Below are 23,222 nucleotides of genomic sequence, written 5' to 3'. Positions count from 1 at the left end.
AAACCTGAATAGAAGTTCTGTCTTCTATTGCATTTCACATACCCATTTACGCTATGCACACATAAAAACCGCAGTCTACTTACGAGCGGTAGTGTATCACGTAACCCTAATCCATCCCTTCTGCCAATTTGACACATTTTTCCCCTAAGAAATGATGTCATTCAGTTATGTGTAGGTAACTTTATTTTCTTAAAAAGTAAATTTATTTAATTATTACATTAAATTTATACCACTCTGTCAATTTGGCAGCAAGGGACAAATTAAATTAGAAAAACGAGGGTCATTAACATCCAATCTCTCCAAACATCAATTCCATAAATCCATCCTATCAAAACTCCCAATAGTAAAAAAAAAAAAGAGAATCTTTAACGTCTTATTCAGTTCCATCTAAAATCTCTAAACGCTCAGACTAACAATCCCGTGTGCCTCTGTTCTCTTTCCATGTCTAACCCAGACCAGCTGCCCAGTCTGCCCACGGACATCACGTTCGAGATCTGCACGTCGTCGTCCTCGTCGTCACCACCGCCGCCGCCGTTGACGACGACGAAGTCGACGACGACGACGACCGGCGGCGAGGACAGCTTCAACGAGGACAACAGTGGCGGCGGCGGCACGTTTATCAAGTCCGAGAGGGTGGTCAGTGGGATGCACTTTCTGACCGATCGGGAGGAGGATCGGGGAGATCTGTTGCTGCCGAAGTCCGAGTCCGGGGATACCGAGCCGGAGGTCAGGAAACAGGTTGGTTGGTCCGCTGCTTTTGACACTGCTATGGCAGGCAGTGCACCAGCTGCGCCACGGATGAACACGAGGAAGAGGCGTAGCGTGCCGCGTCCTCGCGGAGATTGCACCAACAGAAACGGACTGACCACGAGGAGACCGCTTCAAAGGCCCGTCCCGCCGCGGATTTGATTCGGGTGCTTTCCATTCGGGTCACGGGGGATCCTCGTGCAGCCGAGGGCATTAGGAAATTTGTTAGACACAAGAGATATTATTAGCGAGGATCGAGATTGGACCCGGTTTATTGTTTCGTCGACCGGGACTTGTTGCACACATTGACGAGAGGGGGGATGATAACTTTGACAGGATTTTCTATGATGGATCAGCTTGATACGGAGTTGGTTACTGTGGGTAAATAAAAATGGGAATATTGGATCGATTAGTGGTGTGAAAAATCGGTTTGAGTATTCGAGTCTAGTGATGGGACTGATACGATACATCTGTGGCAGGTATGGATAAACGCTGCATGTCTGAATTTCCAAAAATTTCAGTTTTTGCGTTAATTGAGCTGTAGAATATAGGATTTAGGCATTCATCAGCGAAACAAAGGCGTGGAAACGAACTTTATATGTACAAACAAATAATGCAATTTAATTGAAGTCTAATATACAATTCCTACGCGTTAGGCAAAACAACGTAAGTCCGTGAATTTTGAAGAATATACTTATTTTCTATAAAATATAACGAACAAAATTATATTCTATATTTTTATTTTACCAGAAATTAACACACTATTACATACAATTCGTACGTACATATGTAACTTGTATGTTACAAAAAACAACGCTATACACAGAAGAATTATGCAAAATGAAAGAAATATACATTTATATCGTAAACAAAAACACAGAAACGTTGCTAATAAGAATTGGTGTTCGGAACTTTAAACGGCAATATCTTGAAAGCGAAAACATGTGACTTGTGGCGTTTCCCTGATAACCACAAACGTATTGATGATAATCAAACAATTCGATACCTAAGTACTCATTGGGAAGCCTCGAAATGCATCGAAATCTTGGATACTCGGTATTAACTTTCCATACTGATGCATTTTGGAGCGATATTAATTCGTACCGATTCTACAGTAACCAAGTAAACATCGATACCATGAACAATAGAATCGAATTTTCTCAAGTATTTTGTGGATATAGGATTTTCTACTTAGTTGCTATAGAAGAGGTATCAATATTTTTGTGAATTATGAAATGTGCTTTCATAGAAGTATCAAATCGGTACTGATATTTTCGTAGATGTATCAAAAGGGTATCGATACTTTCATATAAATATCGAAGGGGCATCGATTCTACTCGATAGCTACGGCTTTGAAACTATTCTGTACCTGATCAAAATTTACGGCCAGCTGATAACATCAATACGGTATCACTCCCAACACTATGCAATTCTTATTGTTTTTAGTTTTATGGAATTGTAATTATTTTTCATTGACGATGATTAGCAGAAATGTTCTAAGGTATATTCACACTCATAGACTCAAGCTTATCGTAATCTCTCCGTAAAAGTTAGAAAATTATTTTATTCAGTTATCGAATGCAATGTTTTGTTACGTTAATCGGTACAACAAATAGTTTCTAGTCAGTTAATACAATAGTCAAGTTTTGTTAAGTTATTTAACCGATATTTATTGAATTAATTCACCAAGACCTGATAAGAATCGGAGTGACGAGTGAAAACGAGGAAATAAACGGTGCTCCGATCAGACAACCGCATCGTTTTATTAAATTAATTAACACGAATAGCAAAATGTTGTGGACACGTGGAACGACATTATCCGAATCGCTGTTTTAAAATATCTGTCGTAGTTACACTTTTCAGAGAACACAAATCATTCCGTTATTAAGACTGGTAGCCGACAAGATAAGCAAGTGTTATCGATGAAGATAAGCGTCGTCATCCAGTACGGTGTGTCGTAGTGAAAATGATTATACTAAACATTGGTATTAGCAAAAAAAAAAAAGAAAATATAAATGATTAGGTGTATTGTATCCAATTAATTAGTTCAAATATAGCTACAATCGTGAAATTCAAATTCATCAATTGTAACAATTTTATTTATGACGGCTAATTTATTGAAAGAGAAAAACAAAACGAAAAGAGAAAAAAAATGAAAGCGTGTGATGTGTTCATAAAGTTTTCCGTTATAGGCGTGTTGTATCACAATATGAATGGACTGTTTGTGACACTTGTTTAATTAGCGTATAAGGAAACGTGTGCTTCGCGGATAACGAACTATTTTCCGTTGTTCTCTTGTTTGTGAATGCGTCTCTGACCATCCCATGTAATTGGATCCTGTGTCAAGGACCTATACATAGATCGGTTTTTATAGCGGCCAGTGCAGGAGTATTTTATTGCCAATAAACTGGAAACTTGTAACGTTGAAGATTTCTTCTGTCACTTTGTGTACCAGCCGAATGGAAAGCACCCGGGGACAAACGTGTTTCAGTTGGGAAAGTAATCCTTCCGTCCTTACGTTCATTTCTTATCTGGTTTGCCTGACGTATCTCCCTTATTTAAAAAGAAAAAAATACCGCCGTTTACTTTTCACGCCGCGGAAGGGTTCGTTGAACCGACCTCTCTCCCGCGCGTACACAGAACAGTTGGAAGCGGATCTGATTTTTACGGTGGCTTATCATGGATGACACTTTTTCTGTCGGTGCACATCCTCCGTTTACTTCACTGCGCCGCCGGGCTGAAAATAGAGACCAGAACTTTTGTTTTTATATAAGTTTAAAGTTGAGACACGTGCTGAAAAAGTTGCTGACAATGTAAATTTAGCATTTAGAGAGAATTATGTAAATCTTAGGACAGTTCCACGTTGATTCGTGAAACTCCAAGCTGGTGATTTTTCATTAGAAAATGAATCGAGAGAAAGGCCAGAAAATGCTATCGACGATAATGTTTTAAGAGATACGTATTATTGAAAATAATCCACTGCAAGCAAGAAAAGAAATAGCGTTGTGGAAACCACACGTGGTTGAAGTTTCGTTTGCAAAAACGCTATTTCATGTGTACCAACCTAATAGAAGCCCATAATTTGCCATGAGGCACGTGAAATGTGTGGTATCCCATCATACAAAAGTCAGCATTCCATGAATGAAATTGAATGAATTTGAGACGTTTAAGTATTAAGTCTTCCATGTTCATTTATAAAATTTATGTGAGATGATAAAGCACAAAATATAATTGGAACAAAAAAGAAAGTACCTAAAACAGTGTTATTAAAAATAATGAAATCTTACATTACACGGTGTGAGAGATGCTTAATACAATAACACAAAACAATGTTCAGTTGGTGGGAAATAAATGACGGATCACAATTTGTATCTTTGGAGAGGGTTACGAGGGTTTATATTATTTTTTCGACATATGAAAATATCTCATGTCCCAAAAAAATCTACTTTCTTGGAACTATAACGGAAGCAAATGCAAAAGCAAATTGCAGTAATCGGTATTTAATTTAAGAATGAACTGACTCGTGAACTAACGATAACGTAAACGTGAATGATTAAGAATTTGGGTGTCGAAGAAATGTATTACGTCGTAGGTTTAACAAAAATTAAATTCAATAGTTTCCTATTGCAGTTTTGCAAAAAATTTTGTTTTCGTGTTCTACAAAAAACAGGAAACAAAGTGTCTAATAGTTGCGTCATATTTTCTAGGCTACCCTAATATTAACATATTTATTTCCCGCCAACATAATAACAATAATTTCGGGGCCGAAATTAAAAAGCCGTATGCATTTAAAGTTACATTTGGTGGACAAGATATAGCTTCATAGACATTGTTATTTTACAGTAAATCTAACAGGAATCGAATCTGATCTCTATTATTTCTATATAATAGTTATATTATTCGAGCTCTATTTATTGTCTCAAATTTTTCTAAACAGGATCGTTGTGAAATATAAGAAAGGTTTCCATGATCGTTTGAAGAAAGCTTATAGGTCTGGTATACCTTCTCCATTAATTGTATCCGGGGTTCCACAAACCCCACTCAACTTCCGGAACATTGGCCGAGAGGGTTCAATAATGGGGAAGGGGGTTGGAACAGTGTGACACGCCCGCGAGAACCGTGGTGGGTGCGAGTAACGATGATTGAACGAATGAGAGAGGGAGAGAAAAAACCAAATAAACGTTGTTTTACAAGCTGCTGGAATACCTCATTCAAAACGACGGTTCCGTAGTCTGCAAGTGGTGCGGCGAGGTCCTACCGTCTCGAACCCGTTGGTATAGGCACAAGTACAAGCTCCACGTCTCCACCCAGGTCACCCAGCCGGCGCCGCTCTTCAAGTGCCACAGCTGTAATGCATACTTCAAGTCCCGTAAGGGTTACATCGGTCACCTGAGCTCCCGGCATTCCGACAACGAGAACGACGAGAACAGAGAGGAGCCGGCCAACAAGAAGGCCCGGAAGACCTCCGATGTAAGTCTCTCACCCTCTATCATGTGATCGCTTCGCCGCTCGTACCCTTGCTCCCTCCTTCCATTGCTGTTGAACGATTCGAGTCAGCGAAAGCCTTTCTTCTATTCAAAGATCACCCACGAGACACAATCGAACAGTATTCATAATTGGAATAAACGGAAATTGTAGAATACAGTAAATCGTCGATGAGTGTTCGAAGGTTCCTCGGCAGTGAACATAAATATTTCAGAAACTAATCGCCATATGCGGTTGAAATAAATATCATTGGCTTCAGAATTCCAAGCTCTATCACTAAAAAGAACATTAACCTCATTAAAAAGTTAGCGTTACACCTGAGGACCTCTCTTTGTCAGATATCTCTTTTTCAAGATATAGTTAACAACGGCGAGTAAAGATCGTAGAAGCAAGGCATTCGCCCCTCGCGGAACCATTCCCCCTGTTCGCTTCCATGCGCATCGCTTGGTTCGATCGTTTCGGTGAACTACGGGGCGAGGAAAAAAAAAATGTGAAACGTGCCCCCACAGATCGGGAAAGGGCCGGACTGGGAGCAGCAAAGGGAGAAAGAAGAGAAGCTGGTGGCGGACATTATCGATCGCGTGAAGAGGGAGTGCGAGGCTCAGGGTGAGACGGTGACGAGACGGGGCTACTCCAGGCGATCCACCGTGATGAACAGCTAAGGGCGAGCCCTCGTTAAAGGAACAAAGGGGAATCTGGTGCCATATCATCGTCGTACGATGCTCTCCTCGTGATTCGGCTCGAAGAACGTGCAGGTGCGCGCGCATGGATCGATCCCTGCCGACATTCGATCGCCATATTCGTCTCTATCGGCCGATTACGGGCGGCTCTACGATAAACTAATTAAGGGAATCTCGAGTTTAGAGAGAGAAAGAGAGTCTAAGATCAAACTAGGATTAACTTAACCACATGCAAAATCGGCGGCTCCGTGCTCAATCCGTTCGTTACCGGACATGGTTAGAATCTCGGTCTCTATCACGACGATCGAAGCCCACCCATTCCCCAACCCCCTCTTCCATCGAATCCTGTTGGATATTCTATATATCGGCGTATAATGAATGCGCGTGATCGTCGCGTTAACAATCCGCGTTTACGAGGTTATTACACTCGGTCGGTTCTCCCCCCGTAACGATGTCGGCAGGGTGATCTTCGGTCGCCGGATACGAGGCTCTACAAAACTGTCTAGTCATAACGCACGCGCGGCTACGTATATTTTTTTCGCATCCTAATCGGCCGCGCGGTGGTACATCGGTATGTAAGTATCCGTACGGTATTTGCCCGATAATACGATACACGCGCTCTTTGCGAGTTATAAAACACTTGGGGCCTGGGAGAGCCGCGTCCGCAGCTCCTAACCTACAAACGGGCCGTAGAACACGTTTCGTTCTTCCTCGTCGAAATTCACGATCGTTGGTCGATATCGTTCCTTTGATCTCGGTAGGTTCCGTGGATCTCGATCGCATCAACACGCGAACGGAAGTGCGAATGTTGTTGAATGAAATGTGGTATTTTTGTCGCCGTCACACACGGCGACGGAAATAGTTGCCATTTCGTACACGTCCTAGATTGGCAATGTCGATTGAAAACTGAACTAGCATTGTAATATGGGTTTTATTATGAAACGAACGTCTTAAGAAGAAACTTTTAGATTTGTTCCATTCTTTTTTAATCTTTTCGGCAGAATTGTACGCTTATCCTGAGCTTTTCATGGACCTACGCTACCGTAAAGTTGGGAGTCGTGCTCGATACATTTCAAAATGGCGGAAAGGTATCTTAACGTACCAGTTCAGATTGATCCAACTGTAATCAGGTAAAGCAAAAGATGATTTTAAGGCACATTATACGTAGGTCATGGATATGGGAAATGTTCTTATAGTTGGTGCCGGATACTTAAGGTTTATACAAGCAAAGAATTCGTTCATGTAACAATAAAGTTTTCATTAGGAAGGAACGAATGCTAGGGCCAACTTGGTAAATGGAAATGAAAAAACAGATTACACAAGCATGTGTCGAAATACGAGAAATTGTAAGTGAAGGAAACAATACATATGGGAGATACTAGATCAGGAAATGATGGCTGGTCGTAGAGAATTGGTTTGTATTAGGCCGCCTACATAAAATTCAGAGTAAACTCAAAAAGTGTAACATCTAATTATAAAGAATTGAAAAATTATTTATCGATAAAAATGTGACTTCGGGATATTAACGTACAAACTGAAGAAAAGTGAAAATACTTTGTCTGTTATTTTCGAATTCGAATGAAATACTGAATAATATTGCGTCGAGCACGACTTACTCATACGCCACTCGTTCATTTCATAATTTATTAGTCGATTTTGATAGCCTGATACTGGAGGTACTAGAGGTACTATCTCTATGATTCGGAAGAAAAAGGTTCATCAGTGGACCGAACAGTTTAGAGTGAGATTTCCTATCAGCATCAGACGTAAGCATCTACGACTATTAGACGAAGTGCGACGTATATGCATTTCTAATTTTATTTAATCGTGTTTCAGACATTACGTATAACGATATCTCCTCTTAAAGTAACCGTTAAGACATTAACGCACATGTTTGGTGGTGATACGAAGTGCCACCTTTAGAAAACAACAGGAATTGATTCCTGTTCTAAGTGGCCAATCAGCTGTTCGTCTTTCACTTACGCTCAACATTATCAGGAATATTCTATAACGATCCTCTATTAAGAAATTCAAAACACAATTCGCCTATGGGACGGAAAATCGGCCCTGCCATTCTAGGATAGACACGAACGCAGGCCATTAATGTGAATAGAGTTGCGATTCAAGCCTGAAAGGCTCTCTCAAAGAGAGAAACAGAGAATCCAGTGCCAAATATGTATCTTCCCAAGCCTAGGACATCTCGTTGCGTACAAAAACACGCGGAACGTTCACTATGATACGCGATGAGAGCCATCGTTTGCTCAACAGTGCAACCGTACTACTTCCTTCGATTATGTTCGTTCACTTTTTTGTTATGCTCGACCGTGTGCAGATGTCGCGAGTTTTACCGTGGCTCGTGCACACGAGTGCGGCGTCATCTCTTCGTGGAAACGCGTCATTGAGCAGTTCAGCGCGCGTGAACGTCACGGCGCACGTGAAATCCATAGAAATTATGTCGCTATACGGGTATTGATGCATTTAAATCGCGTGGGTGACGTTCACGGATCTGCCACGACGGTTTTAAATTAAAACCGTATGGACACTTTGGACAGTAAAAGTAACAGTGAGATTTTTCTTTTTATTTAAACCCACCATTACAACTACCTATCGTTCTGAATTATCTGTTATTCTACGTTAATAACTTTAAAAGACTGGGAATTATATTTATTTTTCTGAATGTTTCTCAATAACATGGTAGAAACGAGGAATAAAGGGAAACATATGTTGCATAAGTATTCATTGTAGATAGTTGTATTTCCGAGGGCTGACATCATTCGTTGTTATTCTTCTCTTAACGAGAGAAATTTCTATGATGTCCCGGGCAATTTATTTCGCATCGTGCACTAGATACACGGGAAACGGTACTCGCGCATCTGTCACGCTCGAGCAAGTTAGTTGGGCACGAACTAGTGTCGCTAGAGAGACGGTAGATAGATCGATAAAATAGATAAAAAAAAATATATATCTACGCGTACACGAGGTACGAATAAATAAAATATAATGCACGTTGTCGGTAATCGACGCGGCGGCAGCATTGTATGTATTAATCTTGCTGAATATTCCAAGAAAGTCTGTCCATTTTTTCGAATGTCTCGAAAGTATTTTAATCTCTACTTTATTGTTGCGTGCCGTGGCGGCGCAACGGCAGAAGAACGAACTGCGTTTATCTCGGATTTTAAATTTACGATTACAATTTAGAGTAGACCGTGCGCGGACGCTGTTATACAGATACGTCGCGCACGTAAACTGACTAGTCGTTAAGTTCGGTGCTAATCAAGAAAGGTATGAACTCCGTATGCCTTTTTATTACGAATACGATTGCATCAATTATTTTTCGGAACGAGAGAGAAAGAAAGAGAGAGAATAGAGGTTTAACCCTTTGGAGGAATTGCCAACGATGGGTCATGTGGTGATAAAACATGAGAACTGCGAGTCAAGTTCGTTAAAACGTGATATTTTGTGTCTAATATTTTAATTAAAAATACAGTCAAACGAGATGTACACGTGACCATAGCAGGCTTGGTATTATTGGGATAATATATTTTAAAAAATTAGCATTAAAATCAATTAGTATGTTATTTAATTAACTCTTATTTTTTAATATCTGTACGATATGTTTTCTGGTTCCGGATTAAACGATTTTTTGTAAAAAAAGTTTGCAAATCATTTTACTCTTAATTCCGTGCAACGAAGGATTAGATGGAACCTAACATATTTTCTGGACGCTATTAATGAAAGAATTCAGCAAAAGCTGTCCTTTTACCAGAAATTAATGTGTACTTCTAGTCGTAGCCAGGGAGGGCAGGGATGGCCTTGTCCCCTCCTCCTCCTGGACGGAAAAAAGTGGTTTTTGCACTATTCTACAAAAAAATAATTGAATTTTGCCCCCCACGTTCACCCCTAGAAGACAAAAATTGGATCTTGGCCCCCTTCCTGGGTGCACTAAAAACTTCTAATTATCATTTCCTATATTACCCATTGGTATGGAAACTAGTTGCCATAATTTTTTACATATCAAGATATGTACTTGAATAGAATATTTAAATCTGAAAATTGTCTGTCGCTTTGTAAGGTAGAAATGTAATTACTTTCAGATATTTTTTATGCAGTTGCTTTTTCTCAGATATTGTTAAGCTAGAAATAATAAAATAATTTCAATGATTTATTATTCCAAGTATTACTCTTTAGTTGGCAGTTTAAACAATGTACCAAGCCTGGTTCATAACTATATAACGCGAAAACGTCACGCGCGTTACCTAATCTCCAAAGGGCTAATCAAAAGAGGACAACTCTCTTCTGACATTGTGCGACGGATTTTACACGTAATTATCTACAGACGCGTACTTGCAGGCGGACCTCTGCGCGTATACTATATTTCTAATCCTACGTGCGCAGAATAAGAAGACTGCGGATATGCATACGAGTTCACGGTTTTAGAGGTGAAGGTTCAAGAATGGACGTCAAAAGGAAACTTACTATCTTCGCTAACCCCTTAACTGCGGATGGTCTGTAAGAACATGCAACAATGTGTAAAATACAGATCTTTTATCTTTCACTCTATGTTTAAGCGAGATACATCGTGAATAAACGAGATAAAATTTCAGGTCACACAACGTCCCCTGTTTCGTATCGATGTGTCAACGATTAACTTCAAAAAAAATTTTCATTTGCTTCACTGTATCATCACGATAGTTTTACCAACAGATTAGAGAAAATTTCCCGTTGAAAATACGTTCTAACATGATATTCCTTGAATAATTTTTTGCAATACAAAATGTACGATTCTTTTACACCAAACCACGTTACATAATTCAAAATGGTCCGAATGACGTCGAGTTCGATCTAATTTTCATCGGGAGAACCTGAATAACGTTATTGGTGACGTTTTGTAAGAAAATATAATGAAAGTTTAAATTTTTATTAGCTTGTGACTCGATCGGAAATTACATGGTTGTGCGATCCTCGATCGCGAGCAACTCTGAAGGGTAAGCAAGGTTAGTCTACCATCATAGACGGTTTCCGCAGTTAAACGGTTAATGCCTTTATTAAACTGAAAGGACCCTGAAGGAATGATGAAATTTTAATGTCACACTCCTTTCACTGTTGTTTCTCAAACCACGTTCATGCGTAACACGAACGCGTACGATCCGTGGTCTTATAATCAGATTTACATGCACGCATTTCGACGCGATTGTATACGAGCAGAGGGTGTTAATCGACTAGTGTCGGGCGAAAATAAAAAAAACAAGAGCTACACTTTTCGTCTTCGTTCCTCTCCCATTTGGGACGAAGAATACGGGTTCTTCCACATTCTCGAACGCGCATTAACATGTTCCTTTAATGAAATCGTGGTGTAATTCGACCGTGCGAACGTTTTATCATACCATCCCGACGATAACATGTTAATGTTTTATTAATTCAAGTTTCCAGCTACATTGATCGATCATTCGTGTAACGCTCGAAGCGTGCAAAATTTAACACGAACCTTCAGGTATACTCGAGAGGGAAAGACTAAAGTTGCAACGTTTTAAGAAGAAAAACAGAACTACGCGCAGGTCGCGCCACGGTTTGAAAAAAACAAAACACATTTTCTGTAATCCGAACTCGCCCCATTAGAAGTAAGAAGCGCAACGGAAACGATCACCTGTGACAAAAAATGGGAGTCGCTGATGTCTTTATTGGCGAGCTCTGTGACGCCTCTTCGCGTGCTTTGTGCCAATCGCGAGCATTCAAGCCCGCCCAAAGATCTTTACACGGACCTTACACGATGAATAATATGGTTAATATTAACAAACACTGTCGATAGTACTGATTATGTGTGGTCAGTAGCGATAGACTGACGTTTATGAATGACGCTGATCGATATATCGTGATCCTCGGACAACGATATCGCTGAATGGATGGTATATTGACAGCAATTGTATATTGTTGAACAATGTACATAAAAAACAAAACAAAGAAAAGTCAACGGTTTTTTTTTTGGTAAACAGTGCATGTTCAAATTTTACGCTAAAGGATCAACACATGAGATCAATGTGTCATAAACACTAACAATGAGCCGAAATATTGACAGTAATAATGATATCGCAAGGTCGCGACGATTATGTTGAGTGCTGTCAGTATCGTTGGATCAGTTTTACCGTATCGTATCCTAAGTCTATGGAGTTATCGATCAGTGTCATCGACCATGTGTAGGGTTCGCTTCAGATCTTTCCGCTTGTGTAGCTGTTCCTTTCCAACATGAATAATAATAGGTCCAAAGAACGTATACGATCCGTTTGGAAAATTAATCAGCGGTAATAAAATTCACGAAAGGGTGATGTTTAATTCGTACACGCGATAACGTTGCGTAAACCTGTTTCGTGTACTATACGATCCTGCTTATACACTCGTCTGCCTTCACAGTAACAGGTACGAACCTTCCATTATCAATCGTCTTCCTCGTGATTATGTTACTTTGTACACGATACATGGCGGCGTATAAATGTATAATGACATACGGACTGCGGATTTTTATGCAAATATGGAATTTTTATAGACTAATTCAGAGAAAATTGAAAAGAACAGTAGTTAACAGTTTATGTACTCTGTTCAGACTTCATCGGATTCCAGGTAATAAAGGAACCTCGTAAAACTATATGGATTTTCTTACTACATTGAGTTGTCGACAATCATATACGCTATATATGCATAAAATCTACAGTCTAATGATATACAGGGTGTTTCCAAAAGAGTGTTAAAAAACTTGCAAACGCACCCTATACCTGAAACTAACAAATAAGATCCACTATTTTATTTCCACAATAACAGCTGATTTAGATTCTCGATCATCGGATATAAATCCTCTCGACATTTATTTGTCGGGTTATTTGAAGTCAGTTATACACTCGGTGGCCAGTGGACACTGTCGAGGATTTACGAATGCACGGTCAGAATACATACCACAGGATCAGAAATACGCTGAATATTCTGAGACCTATAAGACGATCAGTAATATAAATTTTGAGAGGTTATGTGATGACTTGTACAAGTTAAAATTAAATCGGCTATATTCCCGAAATCTATTAGTTTCGAAGTATAGAATACGCCCTCATAGTTTACAATGCCGTTTTGGATTGCACTCTGTATAGAAACTTTTAAGTATTTGTATAAATAATTTGTAGTTTGTTCCCCTTTAGCATCGCGTAAGTTAACAACTAAAGTGACCTTTTTCTTCCGGAAACGAGACAAAAAGAAGATGGTGTGTAACATCAATCAGTGAGGTCGTTTTAGATGCGATAGATAGGGACGCGAAATTTATTCGATCATTCCGTCAGACCGCGTTTTCATTGATAACAGGCTTCCTTCGTTTTATGACCGACAGAACGATCGTTAATACCGACGGAAATTACAAGATGTGTGAGGGGGGGGGGCAGGAAGACGAAAGAGTGGCTCGCCCTGACGTATTTCAATCTTCCGTATTGAATCTTAAGTGTTACTAATCGTAAGATCGTAAGGCTGACCTCCTATGTCTGATGTGACGATTCAAGTTGAGAGTACTCGAGGAGATAAATTATTTATTTGTTTACGATAACGAGGCCGTTTTGCGAATTGTAATTTCGGGCGTCTCGCGCTAACTCAAAAGACTATCATTGTATATACAGTGACAGCGACCGCCTGAAGGTGCGATCCCGTCTAAAAGTGCACGAACTCCACAAGTACGTATGTACTATACGATTAAAACAAAATAAAAAAAAAGAGAGAGTGGAAAATAATTACAACATACCATAGTACTTACGATCACGCTAATCACCCAAGCGATTAGCAAACGTTACAACTAACGAAATCGAGCGTATTGTGCATTATATGTCGGGAAAGAAATAAAATCAAAATGAACCGATTAACTCCGTCTCCTGTCATTTACACCTGATCAATTTCTACAGATATGTCAAACTATAGACACTGTATATATTATCATTTAACGTATATCTTAAATGCTGTGCGTGTACCGCCGTGTATATTGTTGGACCAGATCTCGTATTTAATGAAACTGAAAAATATTATTACGATTATTGTGTATCCAATAAAATACTACTCCCAATCAAAAAAACTTGAGAGATGAAACAGTATTTCTCTAAATTGTTCTATTCCGCATAGAAAATGTTAAAATAATATTTACAAATTATTTAGAAAAACTGAAAAACTTAAAAAATAATAAATAACGATAAATATGTCGGTTCGGCATAAGAGTTTATTACAAGGAAATATTTATCGGTAACGGTTAAATAATTTAGAAATAAATATTTCACCGCTGTTTAGCAGTAACGATTTTGCCATAAAGGGAGATAATGATGTAGGTGATCCTAAACTTTTAGTCTATAGTCTATTTACGAACATCTAACAAATCTCTAAAAATTTCGAATATTCCCGCGCTTTCGAAGATATCAGTTCCTAGGAACCATCGTAGATGGCGGAACAATGCGCCTCGACAAGAACCGAGTTAGTCTACTGGTTAAACGCATTCGCCATGTTCTGTTTACAGTGTTACTCTGGTCGCGTCCATCATCGTTTCTAAGTAGTTACGCTCGTTTCCACGCTTCAGTTCAAAATTATTATGTCCTGCACGACTCGCTGGTGATGTTCGTAGACGTGGTGGGTTCGCGTATTTACGAGGGCTACTTCGCGTGACGATTGATCTCGGAAGTGGCGACCGGGCGGCGGTGAGAAACGATGATTCTGTGTTACACGACGGTCTACGGGCTTCTGGTGGCGGCCGTGCTCGGTGTCAATGCTCTTCACGCGAAAGATCCGTTGGCACATCACGGTAGATGCGAGCCGATCACGATTAATCTGTGCATGAACATACCGTACAACGAGACGATTATGCCGAATTTAATGAATCACCAGAAACAAGAAGACGCCGGGCAAGAGGTGCATCAGTTCGCGCCCCTGATCAAGATGAAGTGCAGTCCCGACCTTCGTTTCTTTCTATGCACCGTTTACGCGCCCGTGTGCACTATTATTGACAAAGCCATACCCCCGTGCAAATCGTTGTGCGAGAGTGCCCGTGCGGGCTGCGAACGATTAATGAACAGCTTCGGTTTCGCTTGGCCGGATAATCTCGATTGTTCGAAACTGCCCGAAAACGGCGGCCCCGAGCTTTGCGTTGGTCACAACGAAACCACAAGCCCGCAACCCTCGGCACCGGTCTATCCGCCGCCACGGAGGCCCGTGGCTGAATTTCAACCGTCCTGGACAGGACGACCGAAATCGTTCGGCAACGGGTTCATGGTCGGCGCGAGGGACTTCGGGTTCGTCTGCCCCCTGCAATTCAAGGTTCCAAAGGAACTCGGTTACTCGTTGAAGGTCGGCAATAAAGAGGAGCGTCACTGCGGGGCACCTTGCGACGGAATGTTCTTTAACCCGAGTCAACGACAATTTTCGAGAGTCTGGGTCGGCAGCTGGGCATCCGTTTGCGCGGCTTCTTGCTTTTTCACCTTCTTGACATTTCTCATTGACACCGATAGGTTCAGGTAAGAAAAACGCCCGAATACCATTCAGTTTGATGTGATGACTGATCAACTCGACTTCCTTCAAAATTCTCGGCTTCAATGTCTTTGCACATTTATTTTAAAGTATTATATATGTTGTCAATACAGTTGAGTCCGTTTATAGCGACATTCAAGGGACAGAGAAATTACGTCGCTGTAAACGAATGTTGTTATAAGCAGATTGAAAATATATATAAAGTAATGTGTATGGGAACTTAGAGAGCAAGTCTGATGCAATATGCGGTCTGTTGTTATAAGCTGTGTCGTAATAACCGGACTACACTGTATATGTGAAATGTCAACAGTTTTCAGTAATTTTTAATGCATACACTTGACCAGTTTAACTTCTCATAGGCTCGTATGTAATAAGCAGACTGTGGTAAGTCTTGCAAACATAAATTTTTACAGATTAAATCATAGAAACTAGAATCAAACAAATTTATTTACTACATTATGGGTTCTATCAAGTTCTAACAATCAGTAAAATAAAAACTTACTATTAAATTAAACTATTAAACTGCTTATATAGATCTTTTGACAATCATACATGGCATAAGTATATTCTTTAAGTCTAATGTGAAATAGATATTCATGTCAGACTTTAATTATGAATGATTGTCTTCTTAATAATCAGTCTTAACTTTTCCTATGTGAAGAAAACAATATAAACTTTTAAAAAAAATAGTGTGTGTTTAAAATCATTATTTAGAGCAATAAAAAGTCATTGAAGAAATTGTTCGAGAAATTGTATAATCTAAAATTTGCTCCTATGGGTGATTTAGCAAGACTAGTTACATAAAATATAATTTCTTATACATAATCATGTTTAGTAATATTACTCTGAATGTTACTAAGAATAATATTTTATCTTACAGGTATCCAGAAAGACCAATTATCTTCTTGTCAGTTTGTTACCTCATGGTAGCACTGGCATATGTAATTGGTTGGGCAGCTGGTAATTCAATTGCATGTAGAGAACCTTTTCCACCCCCTTTAGAAAGAATTGAAATGAAATCAACTATAACACAGGGTACTAAACACGAACTGTGTACAGTACTGTTTATGGTGCTTTACTTCTTTGGGATGGCATCCAGTATATGGTGGGTCATCCTAACATTGACATGGTTCCTAGCTGCTGGTTTGAAATGGGGCCACGAAGCAATAGAAGCTAATTCACAATACTTTCATTTGGCTGCTTGGGCAGCACCAGCAATAAAAACAGTTACCATTCTTGCATTGGGAAATGTAGAAGGTTAGTTATCAAATGATTTAATTATACAATATTGTAACGGCTATTATATTATGTAATTAACGTTATTGTATTGATCCTTGTAGGAGATATATTATCTGGTGTCTGTTATGTGGGACTTTCGAACATGGAAGCTTTACGTGGGTTTGTCCTGGCTCCTTTGTGTGTCTACCTTATCCTTGGAACTGCCTTCCTATTAGCTGGTTTTGTTTCACTATTCCGTATTCGTACGGTGATGAAACATGACGGTACAAAGACTGATAAATTAGAGAAATTAATGATTCGTATCGGCATATTTTCTGTACTATACATAGTTCCTGCGCTAATTGTCATTGCTTGCTTGTTTTATGAGCAAGCGTACTACGATCAATGGATGTTGACGTGGAATATGGAGATGTGTTCCAGACCAGAATCACAGACATTGTATTCTCTGCCATGCCCTGTTGGCGAACGTACTCGCGACGTTGGGAGACGAGCAGACTTCGAAGTTTTCATGATAAAATATTTAATGGCTATGATTGTTGGTATAACAAGTAGCTTCTGGGTATGGTCGAGTAAAACGCTAACCAGTTGGCGACAGTTTTTTAATCATATCAAAGGACGTCGCGCAGAAGCGTATGTTTAAAGACTCATAATTCCATACAACAGAACTTGTAAAGTTTTGTCTGTTTTAATCATCACATCACATCATTGATATTTCATTTGGATGATAATCCACCAAACTAATTCATAACAATATATATTTCATCGCAGCTGATAATATTTAAAGAATTTATATACTAAGTTTGACTTACTGAAAACAGATCTGACTAGAAAGATACTCATTTTTATATTCTTTTTTTTTTTCTTTTATCAGTGCATGAGAAACAACAATGAGAAATACAGAAATATGGCGTGCCAAAATACTTTTTTTATTATTGAGACGGTTGTATGTTTGTTTAAGCTATTTGCGAACTTTTCCATTGTATTTTTATGAAAATTGTGTAAGGACTGTATAAAATGTTAAAACTAATCGTCGATTAGTTTACAAGTATTATTAGACAAAGTCTGCATTATATTTTAAGTAATGTACTCTTCTCTTATATGTTAACAGAATTCACGACTAATGTCATATTGTTTACATTAAGTTGAAAATGCTCAAACTGTTTGCAGACAAAGTGTTCAAAGATATAAGTGTACTTTACTACTATGCACAAAACGAATGGCTGCTACTGAAGTCCATTGTCTTTTCAAACCTTCCATTTTGGGTTTGATCGATAGATCATGAACAATTACGCTTACTAATCTCGCGAACGATTTTTATATTTCTATAAAACCGCTTTTAGAGATATTTTATATTTGAAGACTCAGACAAACTTCTGAAAGTTTTTCTTATCTAATCGTGAAAAATCTTTTGATATTTTTCCATTTGTAATGAAAGTCTATAAATCTTATCTTCATAAGCTATAATCGAGGCAAGCAAATCTTCAAAAAAATGTAAAATTGACTTGTAAGACATATGCTATAGTTTAACTAAATTGTATATACTTATATGCATTAACTTTAGTATGTATTATAATATATTTTTAAAAAGTTATGTACATATATATGTCCGCCAAGGAATTGGCATTTTTGTAAGTTTCCTATGCGTAATCAAACTAATTCTAGCGACTCGTTAAATCAGATACACACGGGCCATTTGAATCGAGGCTACTCGGTAACGACTCGCAAACCGGGTGCAATTATTGTTCCAATATCAATGATCAATTCGTCCATTGAAACTGTCGAGCTTTTGTGTCTGTTATGTATTTACGGTGGTCATTAAAAAAATGAAGAATTTTGTAATTAAACTAACCGTAAATACATCATAGTAGGTGCGCAACTATCATACATGAAATATACGTGACGTTGTGTAAAGTAACTATACTATTATATTCTTTATATACTAAACCGGAATATATACATACAAACAGTTCATACATGGTATATTTATTTAATCGAATTATGTTCGTTTACAAATACATAATTATAAGATGAATGTACAGTATAAACTGTGTAACAGAATATTAGTAACAATTGTAACGAATAGTTCAACTGGATTCCGTTGCTTTTATCTTCGGCGATTTAAGAATCCCCATTTTTCGTAATTTTTTTACGAGAAACGGTGTTACCGCTAATGTGATCGATATTCGTATGGGCGCCAAAAGCTTGTGAACGGTGTATGCCAACAAGAAGCTCGACGAATTACTTAATACTTTTTCCAGTTGCTCATTTCCCTCGACAAAATATTTCGCAAGAGGTGTTAAGTCTAGTCCACTGAAAAATCAGTAAACACTTTTAAGTATATTTAATTATAAAATAATATTTAAATTCCGACAATAATTTCCCAAATTTTTGTTTAAAATTATAAAACAGTCAAACATAACTTTCTGTAAATATTTAATACATTCAGAATGGCAAGATTCATGGTATGATTTTTCATTTAAAAAGTCGATTTATATAATCTACGAAAAAATTAAAAGTGAAAATAATAATTATTAACAAGAAAAATTAGTTACAAAAGCAGCTGTCGTTCTGAATCTGTCGAACTTTCTGTTAAGTATAAAGTGATATAAAATAACAATCAGATCCATCGCAAAACTAACCTAATTACAGCTGTATAACATGCACCAAGAGATATCAACGAGATGCCTATGTGAAACACAATAACAGTCCTTCCGTAATCCTTTATCAAAATTTTAAATTTTTCTTTCTTTGATAAATCTACAGCTTGTTTTTCTTTACCGGTACCTTCCTTTGTACTTTGCAGCTGTTCAGACGTACGTGTTGAAAACCTCATATTGAAGATATAATTTGGTTGATACAATTTTCGCAAAAATGTGGTCGTTGCGGTGACCTGACTTGCGGGACCTGAGCGACAAATTACAATTTCCACACTGTTTACATTATCGGTAGTAAAGCGAATTTATCTTCAGCATGCTCTGATAAGTTTTGGAATATCATACATTATCAAAAATCAACCAACTTCATTGTTCTCATTAATAAAAACACCTAACGATGATAAGTAAACACGAATCATACAATACTGAAAATCTAAAGTCAGGATATATTTTTCAAAGAAACAAATACAAATACGAATTCTTAATTCGTTCATTCCCCAACCACGAGTAAAAATAACTATTTTCCTTGATAATTCTGTTCATACGTATCATATTGACGACTACAGAAAATATCCAGTGGCTTTATATTTCTACCAATTTTTACTAACCACTTGTGTCCGCCTGTAATTTTGGTAAACAAACACTTCGGTAATGAGACTTCTGCATGTCCTCGGCAATATATTTTCCATCTCTGGCCCACTGGCCACCTGGCATGTTTAAATGTGTAGACTTTCCACTGGAGGAAAACGGTTTTGGTACGTTACTTTGCATCGTGCCATTTAAACTAACCGCGCCAAAGCAATCGTACGAGTCTACGTGTGAGTCGCTACAGGTTGTTGGGATGCTAGCATGTTCGGCGGTTGTTTTTGTTAATTGTTCCGAGAAGAACGTTCTGCAATCAGCATTCTTGCCATAGATTAGTACCGGTGCGGCGATATCTCGTGATCTTTCAGGAGTAAAGCGACCAGTCTCATTTGCAAATATTTCAGAAACGTTCGAGGGAAGCGGTAGAGTGGGTGGATCGGGATAACGCCGAACACTCGTCACGTGAAGAGCTTTTATACGACTCTGATGCACCGCTGCGTACCGCGTACACTGTGTTTCCCCCAAAGAGGCATTTGCTGAAAAAAGGAAAATGTCTTCTATTCAAATAACTGTTCAAATTCATTTTATGAACTGAATTGAAACAGTAGACGATTGTGTATATATTCTTGTTAGAAATACAACAATACTTAAAGGCTTCCCTTAAAAAGTTAGAATTGTTGACTGTGTATCCGCCTATACGTAAATGCAATAAGATACAGGATTAACTTTTTTAATCATACTCTGTGTAAGAAGTTAAACTGCCCCCTCCAATAATCTCCATTTGAGGAAATTATAGAATCAACTGATAAATCAAATCGTGGGACTTGTGACTTGTTAAAATGGATTCCGAAATTTGTTTACATAATGCCCACACTAGTCACGAATAAGTATTTTTTTTTTATGCAATGAAATGTACGGCACGTTACTATCGCGTTTAATAATATTGCGCATTGATAAAAGAATACTGTCGCTTCAATGACTTACGTGTAAAGAATACTCCGTGCGTCATAATGTTAGAAAATATACTTTTACTGTTCTGTAGTAAGAACTATATAATGTTTAAAGGATTATTGATGTGCATTTATGTTTTTTTAATGTATATAATATAAAAATTGTTTCATCAATATAAGAAAAAAGTGACAAAGATTCAATCTGTCACTAAACAAAACGTGATTTGACATTTTGTCGAAAAAGGATTTAATGCAGTCGACATAGTTTTGTAAATAGACGATAATATTCATAGACATTAATATCTACGTTCAAATACGTTATATACTAATAAATCGGAAGAGCTACTGATACGTGATAACGCCATCGTAGAAATTTCACAGCACTTATTAACCAGTTGTTTCGCTGTCACATGACATCCGCACACTGCTTAAGCTGCTTTATATAGACACGTATAAAATTCAAGGAATGGACAAAATTATACAATGTATGTTTTGAAAACAAACCGGATATTCAAAATAACCCCTTACCACATTCACTGTGAGACCACCTAACCTAGGAACACTCTGACATTTATATCTTTCACAAGCTTGTGTAACATGTATGTCTCGATATTCACACACACGTCAACAAAATTGTCGTAGTTAAAGAAATGTCATTCAAACCGGTTAATTATGCGTGTAGGAAACAAATCTGCAAGTTTAAACGTGATATAAACGTTGCACAGCGTTACTGCTGACTCAACTAGAGATGGCGTGCAAAATCACTAACGGTGATTTATCACAGTGATCGCCGAATCACGATCACGGTCATGATTTAACTTCATTCGCGACCGTGATTGCAATTTTTTTATCTTGTGTGAATTGCTCACTGCGATCGTAAGTCCTTGATGTTTAAACAGAAAAACGTATTTAATATGATTTTACGATGAATTACATTACTATTCGTGCTTGTAAAAATCAGTAGAAGAAATAAGAAATTCTAAAAGAATGATTTGCTAGGTAACATGTAAATTATAATTTATAATCATTAATTTATTTATTCTTCATTGTTTCTAATTATTCCTTCACTGTATACGATATAACCACCGACTAGGTATAGAATACACCTATCATCCAATGTTTTTTTCTGTCCCACGTTCATATGTTATTATTTTAGTGTCAGTACCCGACGTTATCGATAAAGCATGAATTCTGTGTATTATTAACACAAATGAAGTGTTATATATTTCATTTATATTGCGTGTACCTATAATCTATAATCTATATGATTTGACGGGAATAAAAATATCCGATACTTCATTTAAGGTCCACCGGGGGTCTCTGGCGCCACCGGTGGGGGTTCTATGACCCCACGATCTCGCCACACACGGTCGGTGGCGCCACCTGCGGGGTTCTGTGACCCCACCTTCCCACCACACGGGGTTTCTGGCGCCACCTGTGGGGGTTCTGTGAGCCCTCGTTCTCCCTATACGGTGTCTTGGCGTTTCCACCGGGGGGTTCTATGACCCCACGTTATCACCACACGAGGTCTCTGGCGCCTCCGCCGGGGGTTCTATGACCCCACGATCCAACACACAGGGTCTCTTATGTATAAGTTGTCATTCATGTAATTTTTAGAATATTGATATTAATTTATGAACCGAGATTATGGTTTCACAAGTTCCGAGGTTGTTGATACAAAAATAAATTAAAATATCATTTTTATTAAGAATATTAATTACGTGCTTATTATTGTACATATTTATACAGATTTCTTTAAGAAGAAATGAAGTAATAGGAATTAGGAGGAAGGTGGTAATGGGATTAATGAACAACCCATATATATGATTTGACTGTTTGTTATTGAAAATATCGTACGAAAATATACAATTTACAATAGTATTTCTATAAATTTAACAACAATTGCCTTAAGTACTACTTACATACATGATTTTACAATATATTTATAATAAAATTTGTATAGATTCAATAAAAGTGCCTTTAGATATTTATTTTACTTAAATCCTACTTATCTATATGATTTTACAATATACTTATAATGATATTTATATAAATTCAGAAAAAGTAGGCTTAGATATTATTCAGGCTTATAAAATATTGTAACTTATATGCCGCAAATAATTCCCTCCTCTATAATGTGTAAATCTTCCGTACGATCTTCAAAGCTTCATAATGGTTTTATAAAAGTTGTCGCCGAAATTTTCATTCCTGGGAACGTACGATAGATGTGCATAATGAATTGCAGATTCCTCTACCCGTTTCAATCTGTTGTAATTAAATACATGTGAGTGACAAGAGAGTGAACAATAGTGAAATGACCACTGCTATGTGCCACACGTTGCACGCCGTTGCGCGCC

The 23,222-nt window shown here is 38.1% G+C and overlaps 3 protein-coding genes across 3 annotated transcripts; 2 read left to right on the top strand and 1 right to left on the bottom strand.

Annotated features, from left to right (window-relative positions):
- Positions 1 to 441: 441 nt before the first annotated feature.
- Positions 442 to 5,930, top strand: LOC107188739. Its single transcript, XM_015577084.1, has 3 exons — positions 442 to 738; positions 4,942 to 5,217; positions 5,742 to 5,930. The coding sequence occupies exons 1-3, from the start codon at positions 442 to 444 to the stop codon at positions 5,892 to 5,894; spliced, it is 726 nt and encodes a 241-aa protein (XP_015432570.1). The 3' UTR covers positions 5,895 to 5,930.
- An 8,533-nt stretch (positions 5,931 to 14,463) lies between these two features.
- Positions 14,464 to 17,438, top strand: LOC107188755 (frizzled-2). The gene is made up of 3 exons (XM_015577106.1): positions 14,464 to 15,424; positions 16,318 to 16,694; positions 16,778 to 17,438. The coding sequence occupies exons 1-3, from the start codon at positions 14,622 to 14,624 to the stop codon at positions 17,314 to 17,316; spliced, it is 1,719 nt and encodes a 572-aa protein (XP_015432592.1). The 5' UTR covers positions 14,464 to 14,621; the 3' UTR covers positions 17,317 to 17,438.
- A 1,208-nt stretch (positions 17,439 to 18,646) lies between these two features.
- Positions 18,647 to 20,924, bottom strand: LOC107188738. The gene is made up of 4 exons (XM_015577083.1): positions 20,900 to 20,924; positions 19,939 to 20,451; positions 19,316 to 19,580; positions 18,647 to 18,986 (listed from the first exon to the last, which is right to left on the bottom strand). The coding sequence occupies exons 1-4, from the start codon at positions 20,922 to 20,924 to the stop codon at positions 18,761 to 18,763; spliced, it is 1,029 nt and encodes a 342-aa protein (XP_015432569.1). The 3' UTR covers positions 18,647 to 18,760.
- Between the last annotated feature and the right edge of the window lie 2,298 nt (positions 20,925 to 23,222).

Source organism: Dufourea novaeangliae, unplaced genomic scaffold, assembly GCF_001272555.1.
Source record: "Dufourea novaeangliae isolate 0120121106 unplaced genomic scaffold, ASM127255v1 scaffold108, whole genome shotgun sequence".
Taxonomy (NCBI): domain Eukaryota; kingdom Metazoa; phylum Arthropoda; class Insecta; order Hymenoptera; family Halictidae; genus Dufourea; species Dufourea novaeangliae.
The sequence above is the reverse complement of the archived record's forward strand: the minus strand, read 5'-3'. Positions and strand labels throughout refer to the sequence as shown.

What these genes read in the sequence shown, in the direction of transcription:
- LOC107188739 (XM_015577084.1), top strand. Translation starts at nt 442, where the DNA reads ATGTCTAACCCAGACCAGCTGCCCAGTCTGCCCACGGACATCACGTTC. An exon ending in AGCCGGAGGTCAGGAAACAG is followed by an intron (nt 739 to 4,941) that starts GTTGGTTGGTCC and finishes TTGTTTTACAAG; the next exon opens with CTGCTGGAATACCTCATTCA. An exon ending in AGGCCCGGAAGACCTCCGAT is followed by an intron (nt 5,218 to 5,741) that starts GTAAGTCTCTCA and finishes GTGCCCCCACAG; the next exon opens with ATCGGGAAAGGGCCGGACTG.
- LOC107188755 (XM_015577106.1), top strand. Translation starts at nt 14,622, where the DNA reads ATGATTCTGTGTTACACGACGGTCTACGGGCTTCTGGTGGCGGCCGTG. An exon ending in ATTGACACCGATAGGTTCAG is followed by an intron (nt 15,425 to 16,317) that starts GTAAGAAAAACG and finishes TTTATCTTACAG; the next exon opens with GTATCCAGAAAGACCAATTA. An exon ending in TGCATTGGGAAATGTAGAAG is followed by an intron (nt 16,695 to 16,777) that starts GTTAGTTATCAA and finishes TGATCCTTGTAG; the next exon opens with GAGATATATTATCTGGTGTC.
- LOC107188738 (XM_015577083.1), bottom strand. Translation starts at nt 20,924, where the DNA reads ATGACGCACGGAGTATTCTTTACAC. An exon ending in GCACGGAGTATTCTTTACAC is followed by an intron (nt 20,452 to 20,899) that starts GTAAGTCATTGA and finishes TCCTTTTTTCAG; the next exon opens with CAAATGCCTCTTTGGGGGAA. An exon ending in ATTACAGGCGGACACAAGTG is followed by an intron (nt 19,581 to 19,938) that starts GTTAGTAAAAAT and finishes TTTGTCGCTCAG; the next exon opens with GTCCCGCAAGTCAGGTCACC.